Source organism: Neurospora hispaniola (assembly GCF_033458365.1).
Source record: "Neurospora hispaniola strain FGSC 10403 chromosome Unknown B0T23scaffold_1, whole genome shotgun sequence".
NCBI classification, from domain to species: Eukaryota; Fungi; Ascomycota; class Sordariomycetes; order Sordariales; family Sordariaceae; genus Neurospora; species Neurospora hispaniola.
In genome coordinates, this window is record NW_026944406.1 from 5,915,002 (window position 1) to 5,934,501 (window position 19,500).

General features: G+C 52.7%; 7 protein-coding genes and 1 non-coding gene across 8 annotated transcripts; 5 read left to right on the forward strand and 3 right to left on the reverse strand.

The window, feature by feature from the left end:
- Positions 1–1,285: 1,285 nt before the first annotated feature.
- Positions 1,286–7,576, forward strand: B0T23DRAFT_392759 (uncharacterized protein; the record flags this gene model as incomplete). Its single annotated transcript, XM_062838027.1, has 3 exons — positions 1,286–1,459; positions 1,526–7,489; positions 7,559–7,576. 3 exons carry the CDS (start codon positions 1,286–1,288, stop codon positions 7,574–7,576), a joined length of 6,156 nt encoding a protein of 2,051 aa, XP_062697882.1.
- A 264-nt stretch (positions 7,577–7,840) lies between these two features.
- Positions 7,841–8,342, forward strand: B0T23DRAFT_38817 (uncharacterized protein). The gene has a single exon (XM_062837734.1). The coding sequence runs from the start codon at positions 7,881–7,883 to the stop codon at positions 8,154–8,156; it is 276 nt and encodes a 91-aa protein (XP_062697883.1). The 5' UTR covers positions 7,841–7,880; the 3' UTR covers positions 8,157–8,342.
- B0T23DRAFT_t31 lies at positions 8,292–8,363 on the forward strand. Its single transcript has one exon. It is a non-coding gene; the product is annotated as a tRNA-Arg (tRNA).
- Positions 8,364–8,660: 297 nt separating this feature from the next.
- Positions 8,661–10,550, reverse strand: B0T23DRAFT_410060 (sphingolipid delta4-desaturase). Its single transcript, XM_062839392.1, has 3 exons — positions 10,107–10,550; positions 9,765–10,043; positions 8,661–9,670 (listed from the first exon to the last, which is right to left on the reverse strand). Exons 1-3 carry the CDS (start codon positions 10,320–10,322, stop codon positions 8,942–8,944), a joined length of 1,224 nt encoding a protein of 407 aa, XP_062697884.1. The 5' UTR covers positions 10,323–10,550; the 3' UTR covers positions 8,661–8,941.
- A 563-nt stretch (positions 10,551–11,113) lies between these two features.
- Positions 11,114–12,748, reverse strand: B0T23DRAFT_331192 (uncharacterized protein). Its single transcript, XM_062835721.1, has 2 exons — positions 12,403–12,748; positions 11,114–12,326 (listed from the first exon to the last, which is right to left on the reverse strand). The coding sequence occupies exons 1-2, from the start codon at positions 12,567–12,569 to the stop codon at positions 11,213–11,215; spliced, it is 1,281 nt and encodes a 426-aa protein (XP_062697885.1). The 5' UTR covers positions 12,570–12,748; the 3' UTR covers positions 11,114–11,212.
- A 248-nt stretch (positions 12,749–12,996) lies between these two features.
- Positions 12,997–16,096, forward strand: B0T23DRAFT_371869 (P-loop containing nucleoside triphosphate hydrolase protein). The gene has a single exon (XM_062836677.1). It carries the CDS (start codon positions 13,115–13,117, stop codon positions 15,866–15,868), a length of 2,754 nt encoding a protein of 917 aa, XP_062697886.1. The 5' UTR covers positions 12,997–13,114; the 3' UTR covers positions 15,869–16,096.
- A 159-nt stretch (positions 16,097–16,255) lies between these two features.
- Positions 16,256–17,155, forward strand: B0T23DRAFT_371870 (uncharacterized protein). Its single transcript, XM_062836678.1, has one exon. The coding sequence runs from the start codon at positions 16,403–16,405 to the stop codon at positions 17,123–17,125; it is 723 nt and encodes a 240-aa protein (XP_062697887.1). The 5' UTR covers positions 16,256–16,402; the 3' UTR covers positions 17,126–17,155.
- Positions 17,156–17,173: 18 nt separating this feature from the next.
- B0T23DRAFT_331199 (NADH-ubiquinone oxidoreductase 21.3 kDa subunit) lies at positions 17,174–18,738 on the reverse strand. Its single transcript, XM_062835722.1, has 3 exons — positions 18,397–18,738; positions 17,714–18,228; positions 17,174–17,625 (listed from the first exon to the last, which is right to left on the reverse strand). Exons 1-3 carry the CDS (start codon positions 18,460–18,462, stop codon positions 17,601–17,603), a joined length of 606 nt encoding a protein of 201 aa, XP_062697888.1. The 5' UTR covers positions 18,463–18,738; the 3' UTR covers positions 17,174–17,600.
- Between the last annotated feature and the right edge of the window lie 762 nt (positions 18,739–19,500).

Sequence of the window (19,500 nt, forward strand, 5' to 3'; positions counted from 1 at the left end):
AATAAATGGACGGAAAAGGTCAACTGATTGGCGATACCTACCTACTGACCCCCTTGAGGCCGGGCTGTCACGGGGTTGGCTCAGCACCCCGGCATAGGTAGCTACCTAGGCAGTGACCCCAGCCGGCGGGAGTACACTAGTGGATGGCTCTTCTCGGCTCCGGGCAGGGATCGCTTACATACTGTTACTACAGGTGCAGCGACCTGTGTTGTGCTTGCACCACTTCGGACGCCGATGACAGAACCCCCATAGGTGGTGACGGAGGCCCGGTTGATGCAGTTAGTACCTAGGTAGGGTAGTAGGGTAGTTAGTGGTGCATCCCCGCCAATGCTTCCACGACTTTTCAACACTGGAACACAGCGCGCGATCAGTGTGAAAGTCGCACTGCCAATCAATACCTACAAGCGGAGGACATTGCATGTTCCATTCTTCCCGTCCATCTGCTCGCCTTTGGGGTCCAGTCACGGTGGTGTTCACTTTCACAATCACATTCGCATTTCTTCAACAACCGCATCCTTCTTATCACCCTTCTTCTTTCCCTACCTACTTGTACACTACAACCACTTTTTCCTACGTACCTAGGTTGTTCAGTCACGGTTGAGTCACGGCCTTGAGGACTTTACTTGGTTAGATCACGCCGACGCATCTCTTGCCGCTTCACCGTGTTCCTGAAACGACGACAACGAATCAGGCTCCATTCAGTCCCCTCTCTCCCTCCGTGAACGTCACCAGCGCCGGGCTTCGCGTTATCTTATCAACAAACGGATAAGGCAGCCGACCTGGAACTACTACCTAGGTATTCCTACTAGACAACCACAACCCGAACCACGCCCCTCCTCACAGCCCTTTATCCATCCATATCTCCATGACCAACTGCTAGTTAGACATACAACAACTCAAGCGATGCCCGCCGCTCAACCATGACCTCCCCGGTCTTGCGCTACCTCGTCCATACCGCTATTCGGCTTCCTGTTGGATGGTTGTTGTCATTGGAGGACGCTCTCCAGTGATCCAGTCCCCTTCGTCATCCTCGCTCGATATCCCATAGGCTTGTCATCTCACTCTGTCTTGACATTCGCTTGAAGAAGTTGGGCGCCGTTAGCCAACCGACTTCGGCATCGAGACTTGTACATTTCTTTTTACACTTGGAACTACTACCATAACTACCCTTGACAACCCTGTCGGCATATTCTTACGACAACCGCGGGCTTCACACTTCGTTCCCCGAGTACTCGCCTACGATACCCAAACATAATAACGAGCGAGCAGACGAACGAACGAAACCATGTCTTTCTTTTATCGGTCCTTCGTCAATTCGCTTCTACCGAAGCAGTTGCTTCGCTTCGTCTTAGCGCGCCTAGACCTCCTCGACTCCCAGGCGCTTGATCTAGACAACCTCAACTTCGCTATTGGGCGAAATACTGTTTTAGAGTTTCGTGATGTTGGACTTATTCTATCCGTATGTTTCGACTCCCACCTTCCACTCTGCCTTCGTACTAACCACCTGCTGCCGCTCCCTTGACAGAAACTTGAAGCCCTCACAAACCTTCCCCCAACGTTCAAGATCCAAAAGGCCAAAGTCCTCCTACTCCGCATCACAATACCGGTCGATATCTACAACAGTCCAATAATAGTCGAGGTTGAAGGTGTCGATACTCGGATACGGGTGGCGTCCAAGCAAGAGCAGGATGAACAAACGGCCAAAACCAAAAAGGGAACACACAAGGACGGCGACGAGGTTGTGCCAACTGCCGCCGACCTAGCTCAGTCTTTTCTGCAGACAGAAATTCCGACTGACGAGCAGAGACGGCTGGAAAAGGCTCTTGCCGAGGAAGCACAGGAGGCGTTATCAGAGTCCATGAGCGACTCCGAAACCGATGACGATGGCTCCTTCGCCACCTTCGGCACTGGTCAAGGCTTGTCGCTACCAACGTTCTTGACCAATTTCCTGCAGGGCATTCTGGACAGGCTCCAGATCCGAATCCACAAGGTCACCTTCCAACTCGACATGCAAGTACCCGTCGAACCCGGTCTCTCGACAACAGAACTTGTTACGTTTCAGCTGGCGTTAGACGAGGTCATTGCGGAAGGAGTCACAGCACCTGGACAGCAAAAAGACGGTTCGCCTGCCATAGTACCGAGGGAGGGCAAGCGTCATATTCTTCTGGACAATCTCCGGGCATTCCTGATCACGGAAGCGAACGTATTCTCTTCTCTCCTGCCGACCCAGTCAGCACAATCCTTGGTGAAACCACAGGGATCAGCACCTCATGATGCACCGTCAACACTACGTGATATGTCGGGTTCGATGCAGTCATCAATGGGGGGCCTGGATATGAGCATAAGCCCAGATCAGATGGAAGCCCTGAATATGCTTGCACAGAGCCAATTCCAAGTACGAGATAGCGAAGATGCTCTGCATATTCCGTATGAGAGCGACACTCAGCATCCAGAGGCCGAAGAGAATGTTGCTGGATCTTCGCCTCTCTCAACACCGAGGGCCTCAATGTACCAAGAACATGACACACCAATGCTCCAGGACCATGCCAACTCAGCTATCATGCAACATCAGCCGGAACTTTGGTCGTCCTACGAGCGCGGAATCCGATCAGAACCTTCTCTTCATCCTCCAACAAGTTTTCAACCTCAAACCATGCCCTCTGGTGCTGTGTCTCCGGCTCCCTCTGAGCCTTCTTCGTCTGCCAGTTCGGTACGGTCGGACGACGATACGCCAAGCGCTGATACGGAGGACCTCGCACAGTCACATCTCTACAGTCACGAGGAGGCTGAGAGCATGTACATGAGCGCTTTGTCTGATGCTCATTCGACACTGATGCCAGGAGCTTATATGCCTGGAGGTTGGGGCGCTGAATCGGAAGGGGGGGAGTCAGCCTCCGAGCGAGACCTCTCAACCACCCATCCAGTCGCAGGTGAACCGCAATCATCAACCACTGTTGTCTCGGAACTGGCTAGCCCAACACCTATACCCGAGCAAAACCCAACAGCCCAAGGTTATGAGCCACAGCATGAAGATACTTCCACACCACGCGGGATTACGAGGATGGTAAAGGAGATCGTATCATTGGACTCCATATCTGTCTATGTTCCTTCAACGAGAAGGCAGGTTCTGGCACCAGTCACCAATCTTGCAAAGTCAAATCCTAACCTTCCAGGAGCGTTTTCGGTTCACCAATCATTTCACAGTAGTACTACGGATCAGTCGACGCTTTTAACCCCAGAGAACCTGAAAGAAGATCGCCAGGATGAGGCCATCGAAATTGTTCTCAAGCCTCTGACACTCCGGTTCGACTCGTCAGTGGGATTCTTGCTCGCTATGGTTGTTACACGGCTCCTGGAAGCGTTCAAAGGGTCTTCAGACGAGGCGACAGAAGTCAAGCCTTCAAGTACCGAATCGATTTTACCTGACATCAAGGTTTGCTTGGAGCAGGTTACGATGCAGTTTCTGGAGGAGCTGACTGGTGTGGCCGACTCTGCAAAGAGGATATACGAGACACAAAAACCCGATTTCGGCTCAGATGTCCTCCTTGAGGCCAGTCTTACGAACTTGAACGCCTTTACGCACCAGTCCGGATCGCAAACAGAAGTAAACGTCAGCATCGAGAAGTTCGCGTTCGGTTATGCCGATGAGGCCATCGTCTCGTTCACTGGCGAGGCTGATTTGTTCCAATCCACAGCAACTGTTGATATGCTATCTGTTGGGAAGGATATCGCAGTCAAGGCCACCATTACGCCAGACGTGACTCGAGTTGACGTCAAAACACTACCGCTCTACCTAAAGCTCGATTTACAGAGGTTAGACGAGACTTTCAGCTGGTTTGGGGGGCTGAGCGGTTTCCTCAATATGGGAGCGTCAGAGGACTCCGTAGCAAAGGCAGTACAGGTACCAGCGAAGCCCCCACAAAAGACGCGGGGCGTCCGATTCGAAACCCCGATTGATCCTATGGAGAAGCGGTCAGGGAACAAGATTGATGTACGCATCAATGGCGTGCACGTGGACGTGATCGGCAAAGACTGCAGGGCAGTCTTGAACACGAGCGCTCTCAAGCTCGTGCACCGCGAAGAGGCAATTGCTGCTGTGCTTAAAACGATCAGGCTCTCCGGGCCCTACGTAAGGAATTCCCATGCTAGAGCGCCAGTCGTACTAGAGTTGGATAGTACAAGGCTGGACTACATCTTGACACCTCGGACCAGGGACCTCGAACGGCTTCTTGAGCTTATTACTCCTTCAAAGGTCAAGTTCGACGAGGACGAGGATGAGATTATGGTGGATACTCTGCTAAGGCAGAGGAGGAAGGGGGCAGTTCTTGGGCTAGAGGTTAAGAACTTTAAATTAAGGGCGGGCAACTTGGCTTTGCTTGATTGTATCCCGAGTTTGGTGGAGGACCTTGCCAAGCTAGGGACGGTCGCAAAGTATCTGCCCGAGGATGACAGGCCTGGGCTGCTTACGCTTGGGCAGGTCACAAACGTGGATTGTGAAGTCGACGTTGAGGGCAGGTTCGGAGTTGTTAACGCGCGTTTGACAAACCTTGAGCTCGCCCAGATCACGGTGCCATCGTTGGTGGCTGTCGCGGTAGGCGGTATTACGGTCAATCGGAACGAGAACAGCCCGATCGAGGAGGAGCTGGTTAGCACTTCCACTGCCCATGCTCCGGGTTCTTCAAAGGCGCCCGTCTTGATGATGCGCATGATCGACGATATTGAACCGGTGTTGAAGATCAAGTTGTTCGGACTAAATGTGGATTACCGGGTACCGACAATTATGGACGTACTGGGGCTCATTCAGGAAGACACCACTCCGGAGGAATTTGAGGCCAATTTGGCTGCGTCTGTTGCGAACCTTGGAGGCCAGGCGACTGCTGCGCTAAGGAGACAAGATACGCCAGAGAGCCCAGTGGTGGAAAAGGAATTCAAGCCCATCAAGCTTGATGTAGCTTTCCGCGACTGCGTTGTTGGCCTCAATCCTCTCGGTCAGGATTCGAAGCTGGCCATAGTACTGGCGGACTCGCATCTGGAAGCCATACCGGGCAAGGACAGCACGCTTGACGCTACAGCAACCTTGAAGAAGGCGTGCATTCTTCTCATTGATGATGTGAAAACCCTGCAAGACGTTCAGATCAACGCACGAGGACGCGCTCCAGCTATGAGCACTCCTCAGGCTCTTGAGCTATGCAGCAAGGGATTCGTCAGCATTTGCGAGATATCATCTGCAAAAGCCGTCGTCAAGGTTGGCAAAGACGAGAATGGGGAATCCCACATAGAGGTGTCTGTCCGCGATGACTTGCTTGTTCTCGAGACTTGTGCGGACTCAACGCAGACGCTCATCTCGTTGGCCAACGCACTCACGCCACCTACTCCCCCTAGCAAGGAAATCAAGTACAGGACGTCCGTGTTGCCTGTCGAGGATCTGTTCGCATCTATTACCCCTGACGCATTTGGAAGAGCGGAGGGCGAGTATGACTTTGACAATGACTTTGCGGGTGCCCAGGGCATCGAGTGTGGCAATGAAGACGATGATGACTACTATGGCATAGGAAGCACGGAGCATCTCGAAGTCCAGTCAGAGGGGTATGGTGTCGCGGAGGAGTTGTTCGATGCTACGAACAGTTCGCTACTCGGCGATATTGAGGTGGAGAATACGAATGACGGCATGCTGGTTAGCACTGCAAACCTTGACGTGCCTCCGGCCAGCAGCCAGAGTGAGAGTGACTTGGATATTCAGGAGAATTACTTCTCTTCTGAACCAGTCAAGAACACAACGCTCCGCTGGAACTCGAGGAAAAACCTTTACGATCAGTCGAGTGATGCCAAGGTCTTCAAGAGCCCTCTCGTCATCTGCGTTCGGGATGTTCATGTCATCTGGAATTTGTATGATGGTTACGACTGGGTTCGCACCAGGGAGATTATCACCAAGGCGGTCCAGGATGTGGAGGCTAAGGCGTACGAACGTAAAGCCCGAGTTGACCGTCACACTTATGAGGATGAAGGAGACGAAGAATCGGTCGTTGATGACTGCTTGTTTAACTCCATATATATTGCGGTGGGACCCAACGGTGACCCAAGCAACCTTAGACGGGCTATAAACCAGGAGTTGCAGTATCAGGACACCACCACCGAAACCGAGTCCGTCGCCACCACGGCCTTCACCACCTCAACTGTCCGCGCTTCAGGACACCGTCAATCGCGGCCGAGGGGGAAGACGCTGAAGCTTAGCCGCAGCAAGAACCACAAGATCACGTTCGAACTAAAGGGCGTCAACATCGACATGGTGACCTTCCCACCCGGCAACGAGACCATCAATACCATCGATGTTCGCATCCACGACTTGGACGTCTTTGACCACATCCGGACTTCAACATGGAAGAAGTTCGCCATGTACGACATCGACGCGGGCGAACGGGAGCTTAGTAAGCACATGGTCCATCTTGAGGTGCTCAATGTCAAGCCTGTCCCAGACTTGCCGGCTACGGAGCTCGTGGTTAAGGTTAACATCCTTCCACTGAGACTCCATGTTGACCAGGATGCTTTGGACTTTATCACGAGGTTCTTTGAGTTCAAGGATGAGACGCAGCCTATCCATCAATCGTCGAGCGATGTACCGTTTATTCAGCGCTGCGAGGTTGGTGATGTGCCAGTGCGGTTGGACTTCAAGCCGAAGCGGGTTGACTATGCCGGGCTGAGGTCTGGTCACACGACAGAATTTATGAACTTTGTCATCCTTGAGGATTCCAGGCTGGTGTTGAGACATGTTATACTTTATGGCGTCTCCGGATTTGATAAGCTGGGCAAGAAGCTCAACGACATCTGGACCGCCGACGTCAAGTCGACTCAACTTCCTGGTGTCCTTGCCGGCGTGGCGCCCGTTCGCTCGCTCGTTAATGCCGGCTCGGGCTTCAAGGACCTCATTGAGATACCCATCCGGGAGTACAAGAAGGACGGACGAATCTTCCGCAGCATCGGTAAAGGAGCTACGGCGTTCGCAAAAACCACGGGCACCGAAGTCGTCAAACTCGGCGCCAAACTCGCCATTGGCACTCAATACGCCCTTCAGGGCGCAGAAGGCATGCTGGCCAAGAACCCACCCAACTACAACCACGCAGGTCCATCCTCTTCCGCTGCCGGCGTACCAGCCGGGGTAGACTACGAAGTCTGGGACGAAGAGGACTTTGGAGACCACCACACACCCAAGGCAATCAGTCTCTATGCCGACCAACCGCTAGGTATCATGCAAGGCATGCGTGGCGCCTACGCCAGCTTGTCTCGGGATATTGCGATTGCCAGAGACGCGATCATCGCGGTGCCCACTGAAGTGATGGAGAGCTCGAGCGCACAGGGAGCGGCGAAGGCAGTACTGATGCAGGCGCCGACGATTTTGTTTAGGCCGGCGATCGGAGTGTCCAAGGCGATTGGGCAGACGTTGTTGGGAGCGACGAATGCGTTGGATCCGAATCATCGGAAGAGGATTGAGGCGGTGAGTTTCAATTTCCCCTCCTGAATTGGGATATAAAGTGATTTTGTGCTGACTGGTGTGATAATGCAGAAATACAAGAAGCATTAAGCGTAGGGCAGCAGCAGCAGCAGCGACGGCCCTTGTAATCTCTGTCAAACACGGTTATAGGTATGGAATCACGGAATGTATGAGAGATACGGCTGTTGAGGGTCATGTTGGTTTAGTCGAGGTCTGGATGAGCATGAAGCAACGAAACGATATTACACTTTCAGTCGACAAGAGGAAAGACTCTTCTTTTTCCACTATTCTTGTCATAACAACAAGCATGAAACGCATGGAATCAAGGTAGTCACCTGTGGTATGGCTTTTTTTTTTTTTTTTTTTTTTTTTTTTTTTTTGTTGCTCCCCTCTTATGCTGGCTAGGTTTTGGGTTTCATGCTATGGGTTACTTGCGCCGCTATGGATCGGTCGGTTGGGTACACGGGGCAGCAGCAGATGCATCATCATCATCATCATCGTCGTCGTCTTGTTTTTGTTCTTTATGATTATTATTATGTATCACAGGTATGGTATGGTATATCACAACACATGTAACAGACACACAGACACACACACACACAAACAGACGAACAGACAGACAGACAGACAGACAGACAAATGGAATATAGAACAGATAAGAACAACATAAGGAAAGATGGAATGCAGTGTACTATCATTGATCATGTTCGGATCTTTTGCTGAAGGAGCATGACCATGACTGTCCATACTCATAAGATGAATATCTAAAAAAGATATCAATAATCAACAATAACCAAGAAAAAGAGGTCCGCTGGCTCAATGGCAGAGCGTCTGACTACGAATCAGGAGGTTCCAGGTTCGACCCCTGGGTGGATCGAGATTTCGAAAATGCGTCTTCAGTTTGTGAAGTTGTTCTTTTCTTTTTCCTGTTTTTTTTTTTTTTTTTTTCTTTCTTTTTTTTTCCTTTGCTGTGGGGTTGATAGGTGGCATGGGTCATCCTTGTGTGGGGTATAGCTACCCATGCTCACCGTGGCGGGAGCTTTGGATGTCATCGTCCATCGATACTGTAGCTGACGAACAAGTCCAATAGATATACCTACAGCCAGTTTATTTTCTTTGGTGCCATAGATATGTTGAGGCAAGTAAGTATATGCACAATTGTGTTTGTTTGTTTGTTGGTATCATGCTCATTAATGTATGTATGTAATGTATGTCTATACTGGAAAGCTATTTGTTAACTGGTTTAGTTGTATCCGTGTATAGTTCAGTCCAACCAAGCCGGATGTTCCGAACCCATTTCAACAAATCCCAAGCGAACTAAACCCAGATATCTGGATACCTCTGTAGTTTCAATCCTATGTTCATTTCATCGTACATGTACATACAGGAACTTCTCTACACTTTTTCTACTACCCCAAGTTTAGACAAGAGTCAAGGAGGAACAGAATTCCAAGTCTAAGCCTCAATCTCATCATCCCCCCATCCGGCCTCCTTGGCTTGGTTCTGCGGCTGCTGCTGCTTCGCGCTAACACTTCCGCCACCAACCACCCTACCGCCAACCTTCCTCTTGACCCTGCACCGCATACCAATCTCCTCGTCAAAGATGAACTGCCAGAGCACATGCGTCCAGCTCCGGTGCTGCGGCAGCCCCTCGTAGAACTCGGACGCGATCTCGTACAGCTTGGGCAGCCGCGTCCAGGGGATCGCAGGGAAATCGTGGTGTTCGTTGTGCAATCCCACATTATACGTGACCCAGTTCAGCGGGCCGTAGTAGCTGAACGTCTCCGGGACGGGGATCTTGTTGTCCGGGTTGCGGGCTTCGGGCGTGATCTTCTCGTAGACGTAGTGTTCGGCGATGAAGTGGCCTGCCGTGGGGTGCAGGCTGCCGGCGAGGAAGGAGCTGACCAAGAAATAGAGGAGGGAATTGGCGGTGAAGAGGGAGTCGGGCAGCAAGAAAACAATGGCGTAGTCGAAGAAGAGCTGGATGGTCAGGTTGAGCCAGTGTACCCAGGTGAAGGGCACGCGGTAGATGGCCATGGGTCGCAGGGCGTAGAAGAAGATTTGGAAGGTGCAGAAGAAGGCTTTGCCGAGGATGGAGTCGAGGAAGAGGGCTTCGAAGGCGGTGGGCAGGTCGGTGTCGAGACCGTCGACGCCGAGGGATTTGTGGTGGGTCAGGTGGTAGGGCTGTTGTGTAAGATGTGCGTTAGTTGTATGCTGGTAATATACACTGGAAGAAAAGGAAAGAGAGAGAGGGAGGGTAAAGAGGAGGTAAACGTACCCGGAAAGAAGCACTATAGGGCACGGCGATAGGTAAGTTGGCGACAATGGCAAATAGCCTGTTGGCGGTAGGCGAGCGGAAGGCCAGGTTGTGGGAGATCTCGTGGATGGCCAGGAAGAGGTTCTGGTTGCAAGTGGCGCCGAAGACGTAGGCTGTGAGCCAGAACTTCCACGAGAAGAAGGAGGTGTCGCGCAGAAGGTGGGCGAGCAGGAACTGGAGCGACACGACGCCGAGGACAACCCATTTCGTTAGGGGTTCGGGACCGCAGAGCTTGGTGACCTGTTGAACCACACGGTCAGTATACAAGATGTTGGAAACGGGAGTATGAGTGGCCTGACTGACCTCTGGATGCGCCTTGATGATGGCCATACGACGTGTTCGGTGCGGTTCCTCGGTGTAAGTCCAGAAGAAGTCCTTCTCGAGAGCATCATTCTGGTCGCCGGCGCCGGCGCTGGCAGAGGAGGAGGAGGAGGAGGTGTCTAGCTTTCCATTTTGTTGTTGTTTCCTTTGCGTGGACGACGAGTCCGTTGTGGCCGTCGTTACTGCGGAGGCGGCCATGACCGAGATATGTTGTCGGTTGTATAGCTTCCTTCGGAACTCGTGGGGAGGAAAAGGTATTCGTGTGAAGTTCCCAAAAGACAGACAAGCCCAGCTTTTCCAAGGAAAAAAAAAAAAAAAAGATGTGGAAAAGAAGGTGTAGGAGAGAGAAGGATGGTGAAATTGGAAATTCAGGGTCCAACTCGAACCACTTTCTTCAGTAGCACCACGCTGCCAACGCCCACTCTCGTCCCGATCTCCTTATCTGTCTGTTTACTTGTACACGCGGGGGATCCACCTGGACACCACCTCCACGCACCGCAGGCAGTGGCAACCAAGCCTGGAGCGTCTTGGCGAACGGTGGGCATCCAGGGGGTAGTTTGACAGTGGACGAACAGTGGACAGTCCAGTGGTTCACCGCTGTCCCACACAATTGACAATTCGCCCCCGTGGATGGAGGTACGGACGAGAATGGCCCAAGCTCCCGGGCTGCAGTTGCTGTGCCCCCCTGAGATGCCATACCCCTGAAATATCCAAACAGTTGGTTGTCGTCTCGGTGGTTCATCGAGTGGTGATCTGATATGTACCCAACATCATGCCAGCAAAAGTAGAAAGTGGTTCGGTTCTCAGCCAGATATTCTCGTTACAGGCTCAGAGCCACTGTGTTTACTATGTAAGCACATGATGGCTTTCATCAACTTGTCCCATCGATTGAGGATTTTGCAGACAAAGGTAGTAAGTATGCGCACCATTTGGGTTGTTGAAGTCATCACGAAAAGGTTGTTGGATTTTTTCAGATCCTCAAATATCCACCGAGACAGGCTCAAGTCGAAACCCAATGGCATGAGATATCTATTAACATGTATCATATAGTCGGTACATTAATCTTATTTAAAATCAACCCGCCTGCTCTATAACTCCTCATGCTCGTGCCCCTCATGATCATGATCATGGTCATGCATCACTGGCTGATCAGGCCGTCCGCTGTCCTTGTGTAGGTCAACGCCAATCTTCCCCCTCCACTTCTCAAATAACGCCCGGAACTCCTTCTCCATATCGCTTTCCATCTGGTCTGGCAGCACCACTGCATACTCGACGTAGAGGTTTCCGTATTCCGTCTGGTGGTAAACGCTGTCTCCATGCTCATGCCACTTGGGCATACCCTCGCCTGCTATCGTATCGACCTGACCAGGCTGTACCACCTCGCCTTGTTTCCTTCCCAGCCTAACCACATGTCCATCCAGATGTGTAACGTTTCTTGTCCAGTCACCCATCCACGCCTCCCGGAGGCTGATAATCTCTTTCCAGAACAAGTCGTCACCCTTCCTCCTAAAGTAGATACCGTCGAGGTGATTCGGGTTGTTTTCCTCAGGGTTTGGACTTGGCTCCTTCTCCACGACGGTAACGATCAGATCACCGGCAACATGATCCGGGCTCTCGTCCGCCTCGTTCTCGTATACGATCCTTGACCCTTCGGCCATACCACGCTCAACCTTCACTTCAACCGTCGCCAACTTGCGTATTACCCTCGTTCCCTGGCACACGGGGCACTTGTGCTTTATGCTCTTGCCCTTTCCGCCGCACTTGTCGCACTGCATCTGCATTTGCTGGATCATACCCGGCGCCAGTTGGTGTCTAACGATGCGAATGCCGTGGCCACCACAGGCGTCGCAGGTATCGACATGTTTATCCGCCGCTCCCGTGCCCTCGCACTCCTCGCAGATCTGTTGCTTTTCCCATAGAAACTCGGTAGTATGCCCGTTGTAGAAATCGACGAGGGGGATGCCCACTTTGAGCTCGACGTTGGGACCGCGTCGCTGGCCGGGCTGGTTGCCAAAGTGACCGCCGCCACCAAAGAAGCGGGAGAAAAGATCAAAGGGGTCGTGATGTTGGCCGCCGCCTTGCTTGCGCTGCTTGAGGCCGTCGTAACCATATTGGTCGTAGATCTTGCGGGATTCGGGGTCGATGAGGGCTTCGTAGGCTTCTGAGACTTCGACGAACTTGTCGTGGGCTGTTGAGTCGCCTCTGTTGGAAGTGAGCGTTGGTGGGTGACCATCGGGAAGGGGGAGGGTAGAGAGGCAGAGATAGATAGAGAACGTACGGGTTCTTGTCGGGATGGTATTTCTTGGACAACTGGCGGTAGGCCGACTTGATTTGCTTGTCCGAGGCCTGCTTGTCGAGGCCAAGAACCTTGTAGTAGTCCTCAACACCAAATGCAAACTGCGCAAGTGTTAAGAGAGCCAGCAAGGCTCCCTTTTTGAACCACATGGTGATTTCTGTCGCTGTGTGCTGTGTCCGGAACAAGGTAGATTAATCAATGGTAAGAAAGATCAAGTAAAGAACGACTAGAATTATACTAGAGTGTCGAGGGCATTCCACGTCAGTGACCGACGTGGTGACTGCGAAAAGTGTCACGATGGGGGAATTAGGTTGTCGAGGCCAAAAAGGTACCTGGAAGTATGGAAGATTCCACTTATACATTTGGCGATAAACAGTCCAGCACCAGATAATGCCACCTGGTCGCTACCAAAGCATGTTAGCTGATTGGACGGAAGGAATCACCGAACCCCTGGTTGCTGAAGCTCAAGCACATGCCTAGTGTAACCCCCCGGGGCAAGCTGAACGTAGCGGGACGAGACAGTGCAGCAGGTCGATAAGATAAGGATTTCAGTGCTTACCTACTGTCGACAGTTCAGTGATGCCTTCGTCCAACTGAAGGTTCTCAGCTTCCATGTTCGCCTCCCATCCCAACCAAATCTGGTCAACAAACACAGAGTCACTGTCGCAGTTGGTCGAACAAATACACCACACCAATGGCGTCAAAACGATATGCCTTCGTCCCCATGGACGATGAGCCTGCTGCTCCATCCAAGAGCGACAGGAAAGACCGAGACAGAGACAGCAAAAGGGACAGGAAACGCGATCGATCCAGGTCGCCGCGCCGACACAAGAGTAGGCGACCCGATGACAGCGACTCTACCCGACGCCGGTCCCGCTCGCGATCACCACGCAAGGACGACAGCCGATCAGACTCGAGACGCGATCGCGAAGACCCCAAGATGTCAGATCTCAGACTCAAGTCCCGATACGACTACCTGAAGAAGAGAGAGGCCGAGAAGCTTGCCCTCCTACGGAAACAAGTTGCCGAGGAAACGGCCGAGTTGCGATCTGGTGTACGGCTGTCTGAAAAGGAAAAAGCCGAATTCGCAAGGAACCGGGAAATTCTGCGTCTGGCCGAGGAGCGAGCACGCATTGACGACTACCAAGACGGCTACCGCCTACCCGATCAATATGGCACCGACACCAAGAAGAAAGAGGAGGCTCTATACCAGCGCCACGTCGAGAGAGACGAGTACGGAAACGAAAAGATGGTTACCGAATACGACGAGTGGGAGCGCGAGCAGACTGTCAAGGCCAAGGCGCAAATCGCATCGCGCGGCGAGCGTGAAGATGGCGGAGAATACGACTTCTTGCTGGACGAGGATGCCATCAACTTTGTCCGTGACGCTGCGGCCAAGTTCATACAACCCACCGACGGCCTTACGCCGGAGCAGAGGATCTTAAAGGAAAAGATCGAGGCGGCCGAGAGGGCGGCCAAGTCGATACAAGAAGTGCGCAAGAGTCTTCCCGTCTATGCTTACCGAGATGCTTTTCTGGATGCCATCAAGGAGTACCAGGTTCTTATCCTTGTTGGTGAGACGGGTTCGGGAAAGACAACACAAATACCCCAATACCTTCACGAAGCTGGATATACTGAGGGCGGCATGAAGGTTGCCTGCACCCAGCCGCGTCGTGTTGCTGCCATGAGTGTTGCCGCTCGTGTGGCTGATGAAATGGGAGTCAAGGTTGGAAGGGAGGTCGGTTACTCGATCCGTTTCGAGGACTGTACAAGCGATAAGACCATTCTCAAGTACATGACGGATGGTATGCTTCTGAGAGAAATGGTTACGTCGCCAACACTGGAGGGTTACTCGGCCATCATGATCGACGAAGCCCACGAGAGAACAGTCCATACCGATATTCTGCTAGCTCTCATCAAGGATCTCACTAGGGCGAGGCCGGATCTGAAGCTCATCATTTCTTCTGCGACACTCAACGCCGAGAAGTTCAGCACGTATTTTGATGATGCGCCCATCTTCAACGTGCCCGGCCGTGTCCATCCGGTCGACGTATACTACACTTCAGCACCAGAGAGTAACTACCTAGAAGCCAGTTTGGTGACAGTGTTCCAGATCCATGCTACACAGCCAGAGGGCGGTATCCTAGTGTTCCTCACTGGTCAAGAGGAGATTGACAAGGCGTGCGAGCGAGTAGAAGAGATCAAAAAGAAACTGGGGGGTCGAGTACCCGAAATTATACCTCTACCCATCTACGCCAACATGCCCTCGGAGCTTCAGGCCAAGATCTTTGAGCCGACACCACCAGGGGCCAGAAAGGTGGTCTTCTCGACCAACATTGCTGAAACATCCCTTACCATTGACGGTATCGTCTATGTCATCGACTGCGGCTACGTCAAGGAGAACACCTTCAGTCCCGTCGGCACAACAGGGCAGTCCACGCTCGCCGTTGTGCCGTGCTCACGAGCGGCTGCGAACCAGCGTATGGGTCGTGCCGGTCGTGTCCGTCCAGGAAAATGCTTCCGTCTGTATACCAAATTTGCTTACCTCTCTGAAATGGACGAGTCACCGACACCCGAAATCCAACGAACTTCGTTATCGAGCGTTGTCCTCCAACTCAAAGCGCTCGGTATCGAAGATCTTTTGGGTTTTGACTTCCTTGACCCCCCACCAACCGAACTCCTCATCAAGTCCCTCAACATGCTCTACGCCTTGGGAGCCCTCAACTCCGCCGGCCAACTTACCCGCGTCGGCCGGCAAATGGGCGAATTCCCCGCCGAACCGATGCTAGCCAAGGCGCTCATCGCTGCCACGGCCGAGGGCTGCGTCGACGAGATGCTCACCATTGTGTCCATGCTCGGCGAAGTAGCCACTCTGTTCTTCCGCCCCAAGGACAAGAAGGTGCACGCCGATAGCGCGCGCGCCCGCTTCACTGTCAAGGACGGCGGCGACCACTTGACGCTCTTGAATGTCTACAACCAGTGGGTCGACGCCGATTACTCCCCCATCTGGGCCAAGGAGAACTTCCTCACCCAGCGTTCGCTCACCCGCGCTCGTGACGTGCGCGACCAGCTCGCCAAGCTGTGCGATCGCGTCTTGGAAGGGTCCACATCTACCTGTGGCGGAGTCTCCAACATGCAGCCCATCCTACGGGCGCTCACAGCAGCCTTCTTCCTCAATGCCGCCAGGCTAAATCGAGGCGGAGATGGATACAGGACGCTGAAGAATAACATGACGGTGTATGTACACCCGAGCTCGGTGGTCAAGGGGATGGACCCACCACCAAAGGTTATCATTTATCATGAGCTGGTGGTGACGACGAAGGAGTTTGTGAGGAGTGTGATTCCGATTGACCCGAAGTGGTTGACGGAGTTTGGTGGGCATTATTATGATGCTAAGGATGTGGAGAGTATGACGGTCAAAAAGTTGCCTAAGGAGAGGAAATACTGATGGGTAGAAATGATAGTGAGTGGTTGGAAGTCTGTTTTGTTTGTCTCAAAAGCGAATGGCATATGGGGACATGGCGTTTGGAGCGTTTTTGGGAAACTTCCGTTGGTGATTAGGGGTTTGTTTACTTGCAACTAGGTACATTTGGTAGCTACTGGTGATCAGTATTCAAGAACTCACGCACACTTGTATCAAAGCAATGAAAACAGAATGACAAATATCTGATTCGAACTTGACTTGACAGTGAAAGCAATCAACACGTTGAGGTCCTTTCCAGGTGAAATCATGTCTTCCATATCTCGGTCGGACTTCTCACAGACCACAGCTTACAAAGCCAGAGATACCAAATTTCGCCCCACCATTCTCATTCAACCCCACTAAAACTTCTCATTGTTCCTTCATCACCATATCGTCAACACCACTCATCTATCAACCAATCGATTAAACCTCTTCGGTCAACTTTGTGTGTCTTTCGCATTAAGAACTCAGTATCACAAACCCCATACAAATCAAACGACAAAAGATCCATCATCAAAAATGGCAGCCCAAACTCACGATGACCCCTTCGACTTTGAGAACTCCCTCCTCAACCTCGAAGAAGATTTCTACCAACAAGGCTACGCCCAAGGCGTCTCCGACGGCGCCAAGGCCGGCCGCACCGAAGGCCGTCAGCTCGGCTTGGAAAAGGGGTTCCAGAAGTTTGTCCAGAGCGGCCGGTTGCATGGCCGAGCCATTGTCTGGGCGAATCGGTTACCTTCCAAGCAGGACGTGCGCCGCCATCATCTCCTCCTTCAGCAGCAGTCATCACAAACTGGTCAACAACAACAACAAGCTCAGACTCAGAGTTCGAGTCAGGACAAGCGTCAAAAAGTAGAAGATACCCTAGAAAACCTCACCCTGGGCCCCAACATCGACAAACCCGAAAGGAAAGAAGAGCTACGCCTACTACCCAACAACGCCCGTCTAGAAAAACATGTCTCTACCCTCTTTGCGCTGGCCGAGACCGACACGCTAGCGAAAGAAAACACGGACGAGGCAGTGAATGATTTTGATGATCGACTGAAGAGGGCGCAGGGAAAAGCCAAGATTGTGGAGAGGATGGTGGGGGAGGTGGTGTCGTCGGAGAGGAAGAAGGCGAATCCAAATCCTCCGGCGGCGGTGGTTGGGGGGCCTGGTGAGAGTTCTGGGACTGGGGCTGGAGCAGGAACGGGGACGCCGATTGCGGGTGTGGATTTGGGGAGGATTGGGACTGAGGTTTAGAATAATGATTGAGCTGGGTTTTTGGTAGGCAGGGGGGGGGGGGGGGGGGGGGGAATAAGGAACTGGGAGGCGAATGAGGCCATATAGGGAGAAGAGAAAGGTTTGAGATGCTGAGGATGTGGTGTCGGGACTTGGGACCATAGACGTGGAAGTTCGAGGATGGGAAATATCAAATCGGGGCAGAATACAAAGTGCTGGAGGGTCAGATATGCCAAATCTCATATTTGGGTCATGGCCCAAACGTCAGTTACTCTCAAAAACCGTATTTCCCTCTGGACGTCGAATGCCATAATCTAAGCAAAGTCTATACGTTCCGTCTACCGCTTGCTTGCTTGCTTGCCTGCTATGTACACCAGCCCGAACGTATCTGGTCTCTGTGGTCTTGTTATGTCTGTTGTCATCCCTCCATCAAAGGTTCTGTGGTCCCTTTTAGCTCATGTGTCCTGCTCACAAGCTCATCTTACTCTGCTTCCACTTAAGAGAACGACCTGCAAGGGTAGCTATATCATCACTACAGTTAGCACCATTCCTTTGCCAACCCAAACACACTTTCCCCCAGGGAAGCAAGAAGGAAAAAAAAATACTCACGCCTCAGAATAAGAAGGCTCCTCAGCCAACTGATACTTGTAAACATCCCACTTGCCGCCCTCCCTCAGCTTCTCACCACTAGGCAACGGCGGCAGACCTCCCGTCTCCGCCAACACAAGCTTACCAGCCTCCACACCGGTTCCCTCAAAGTACTTGGCCAAACCACCCGTCTTGCCAGCCTCCTGCGCCGCAACCAGCTGCTTGCTCCCGTTCTCGCCCACCAGCTCGACACGGGGGTGGCTCGCGCTGCCAACACTGAGCAAGGCAACAGCCTCGGCCTGGCCCACCACGCTCAGGCGCGGGTAGTTGCGCCGAGCGTCGCGCTTCCAGTACGGGTTGTCGGCGATGTCGCCGGCCGGAATGGTGACGGGATCATCGTAGGCCAAGGGGTCGAGAGAGCCGGGGGACGGATTGCGGTTGTAGGGGACCAAGGGAACGCCGTTGGAGCGGTTAGGGTCGATAGCGAAGGCGCGGCGGATGCGCTCCCAGACGCCGACGGATTGGACAGTGTATTTCTGGAGGGGGTGGGCAAAGGGTACGTGTTAGTGGTATGTAACTATCACTACTAGTGGAGACGGGGGGTTAGGTAGGTAGGTTACTGTAGGGACATGAGTCGGGTCGGGGACTTGGAAGGTGTGCTGATTGTGAAAATGCGATTGGAAATGCGAAATTGGGGGACTCACCTGGCTGACGGGCACAACGCCGCCTGCGGTGGTCTTGACCACGCCGGTGACGACTTTGGAAGCCATGGTGGCGGCTGTAGAACCCGTTTGTTATCGTGGTGTAAGTGAACGACGACAAGGTGTGGATTCCGAGGGACGGGGACCACCAAGGATGATGGAGTTCGTGATGCTCTCTCGAGTTGCCAAACGGGAGCTTGGGCTGACAGGCAGGTGACAGGAACAGCTCTGGCGGCTGTCATGCTAATGTGCGACAACGTTGACGTTGGTCGAGGGACGCACGGGCCAGTCTTTGCGTCTTGTCTGTCTCTGAACGGCATCCACCAACAACATCCACACTGCCGCCGGCCGCGTCGTTCCAGAAAAGAGAAGAGAAGCACGAGAACAAGTTCGGGACCCCGGATCCAGTTCGGCTCCCCTTTCCTGGGCCCCTCCCACTCTTCCCTTTGCGGGTTACGACATGGCGTCAGTCCACATGACCTAAGGATTTGGGAGTCGTCAAATGCTGTACACAACACGTTGACTGGACTGAAGGGTACGAGATGTAATTACACTACACAAGAGAACTGATAATGTATGTTCTATCTCCAGAGAGAGGAACCCCAACTTAGTAATCCACTCACCCACCATACGTTAGGTTGCCCCAGAGTGTGCAAATAACGACGGGAACTGTACGTACGCCATCCGTTATGTCAGTGTGGCATCCGAGTTCCATGTACTCACTGGATGCTATACCCCAGCTGTTGGAGCTATACCTGCCAGCCAACTTAGACTATCCCGGTGTCTCAAGTCACCCCTAGCTAGACGTGTTACGCGATCATCCTCCATCCAGACCCTCTTTTCCTGTTTCTATGCTCTCTTCTCCTTTGTGCCCACAGAGCGACTAGAGACAGTACAGGTGCAGGTACAGACACAGACAGGCACACTGCCAACCGAAGTGCCTCCCGTCTGCTCCTCTGCTCTCGAGCCCGCTCCTCGCTCGAGCTTCACCGCGTGTGCTTCCTGATTGGTCGGAGCTTTGCGCAACCACCTTCAACGTCCTGTCCTGTTTACAACGACACCTCTTTTCTTCCATCTTTTCTTCCTTTTCTCTTTCTTCCCTCTCCC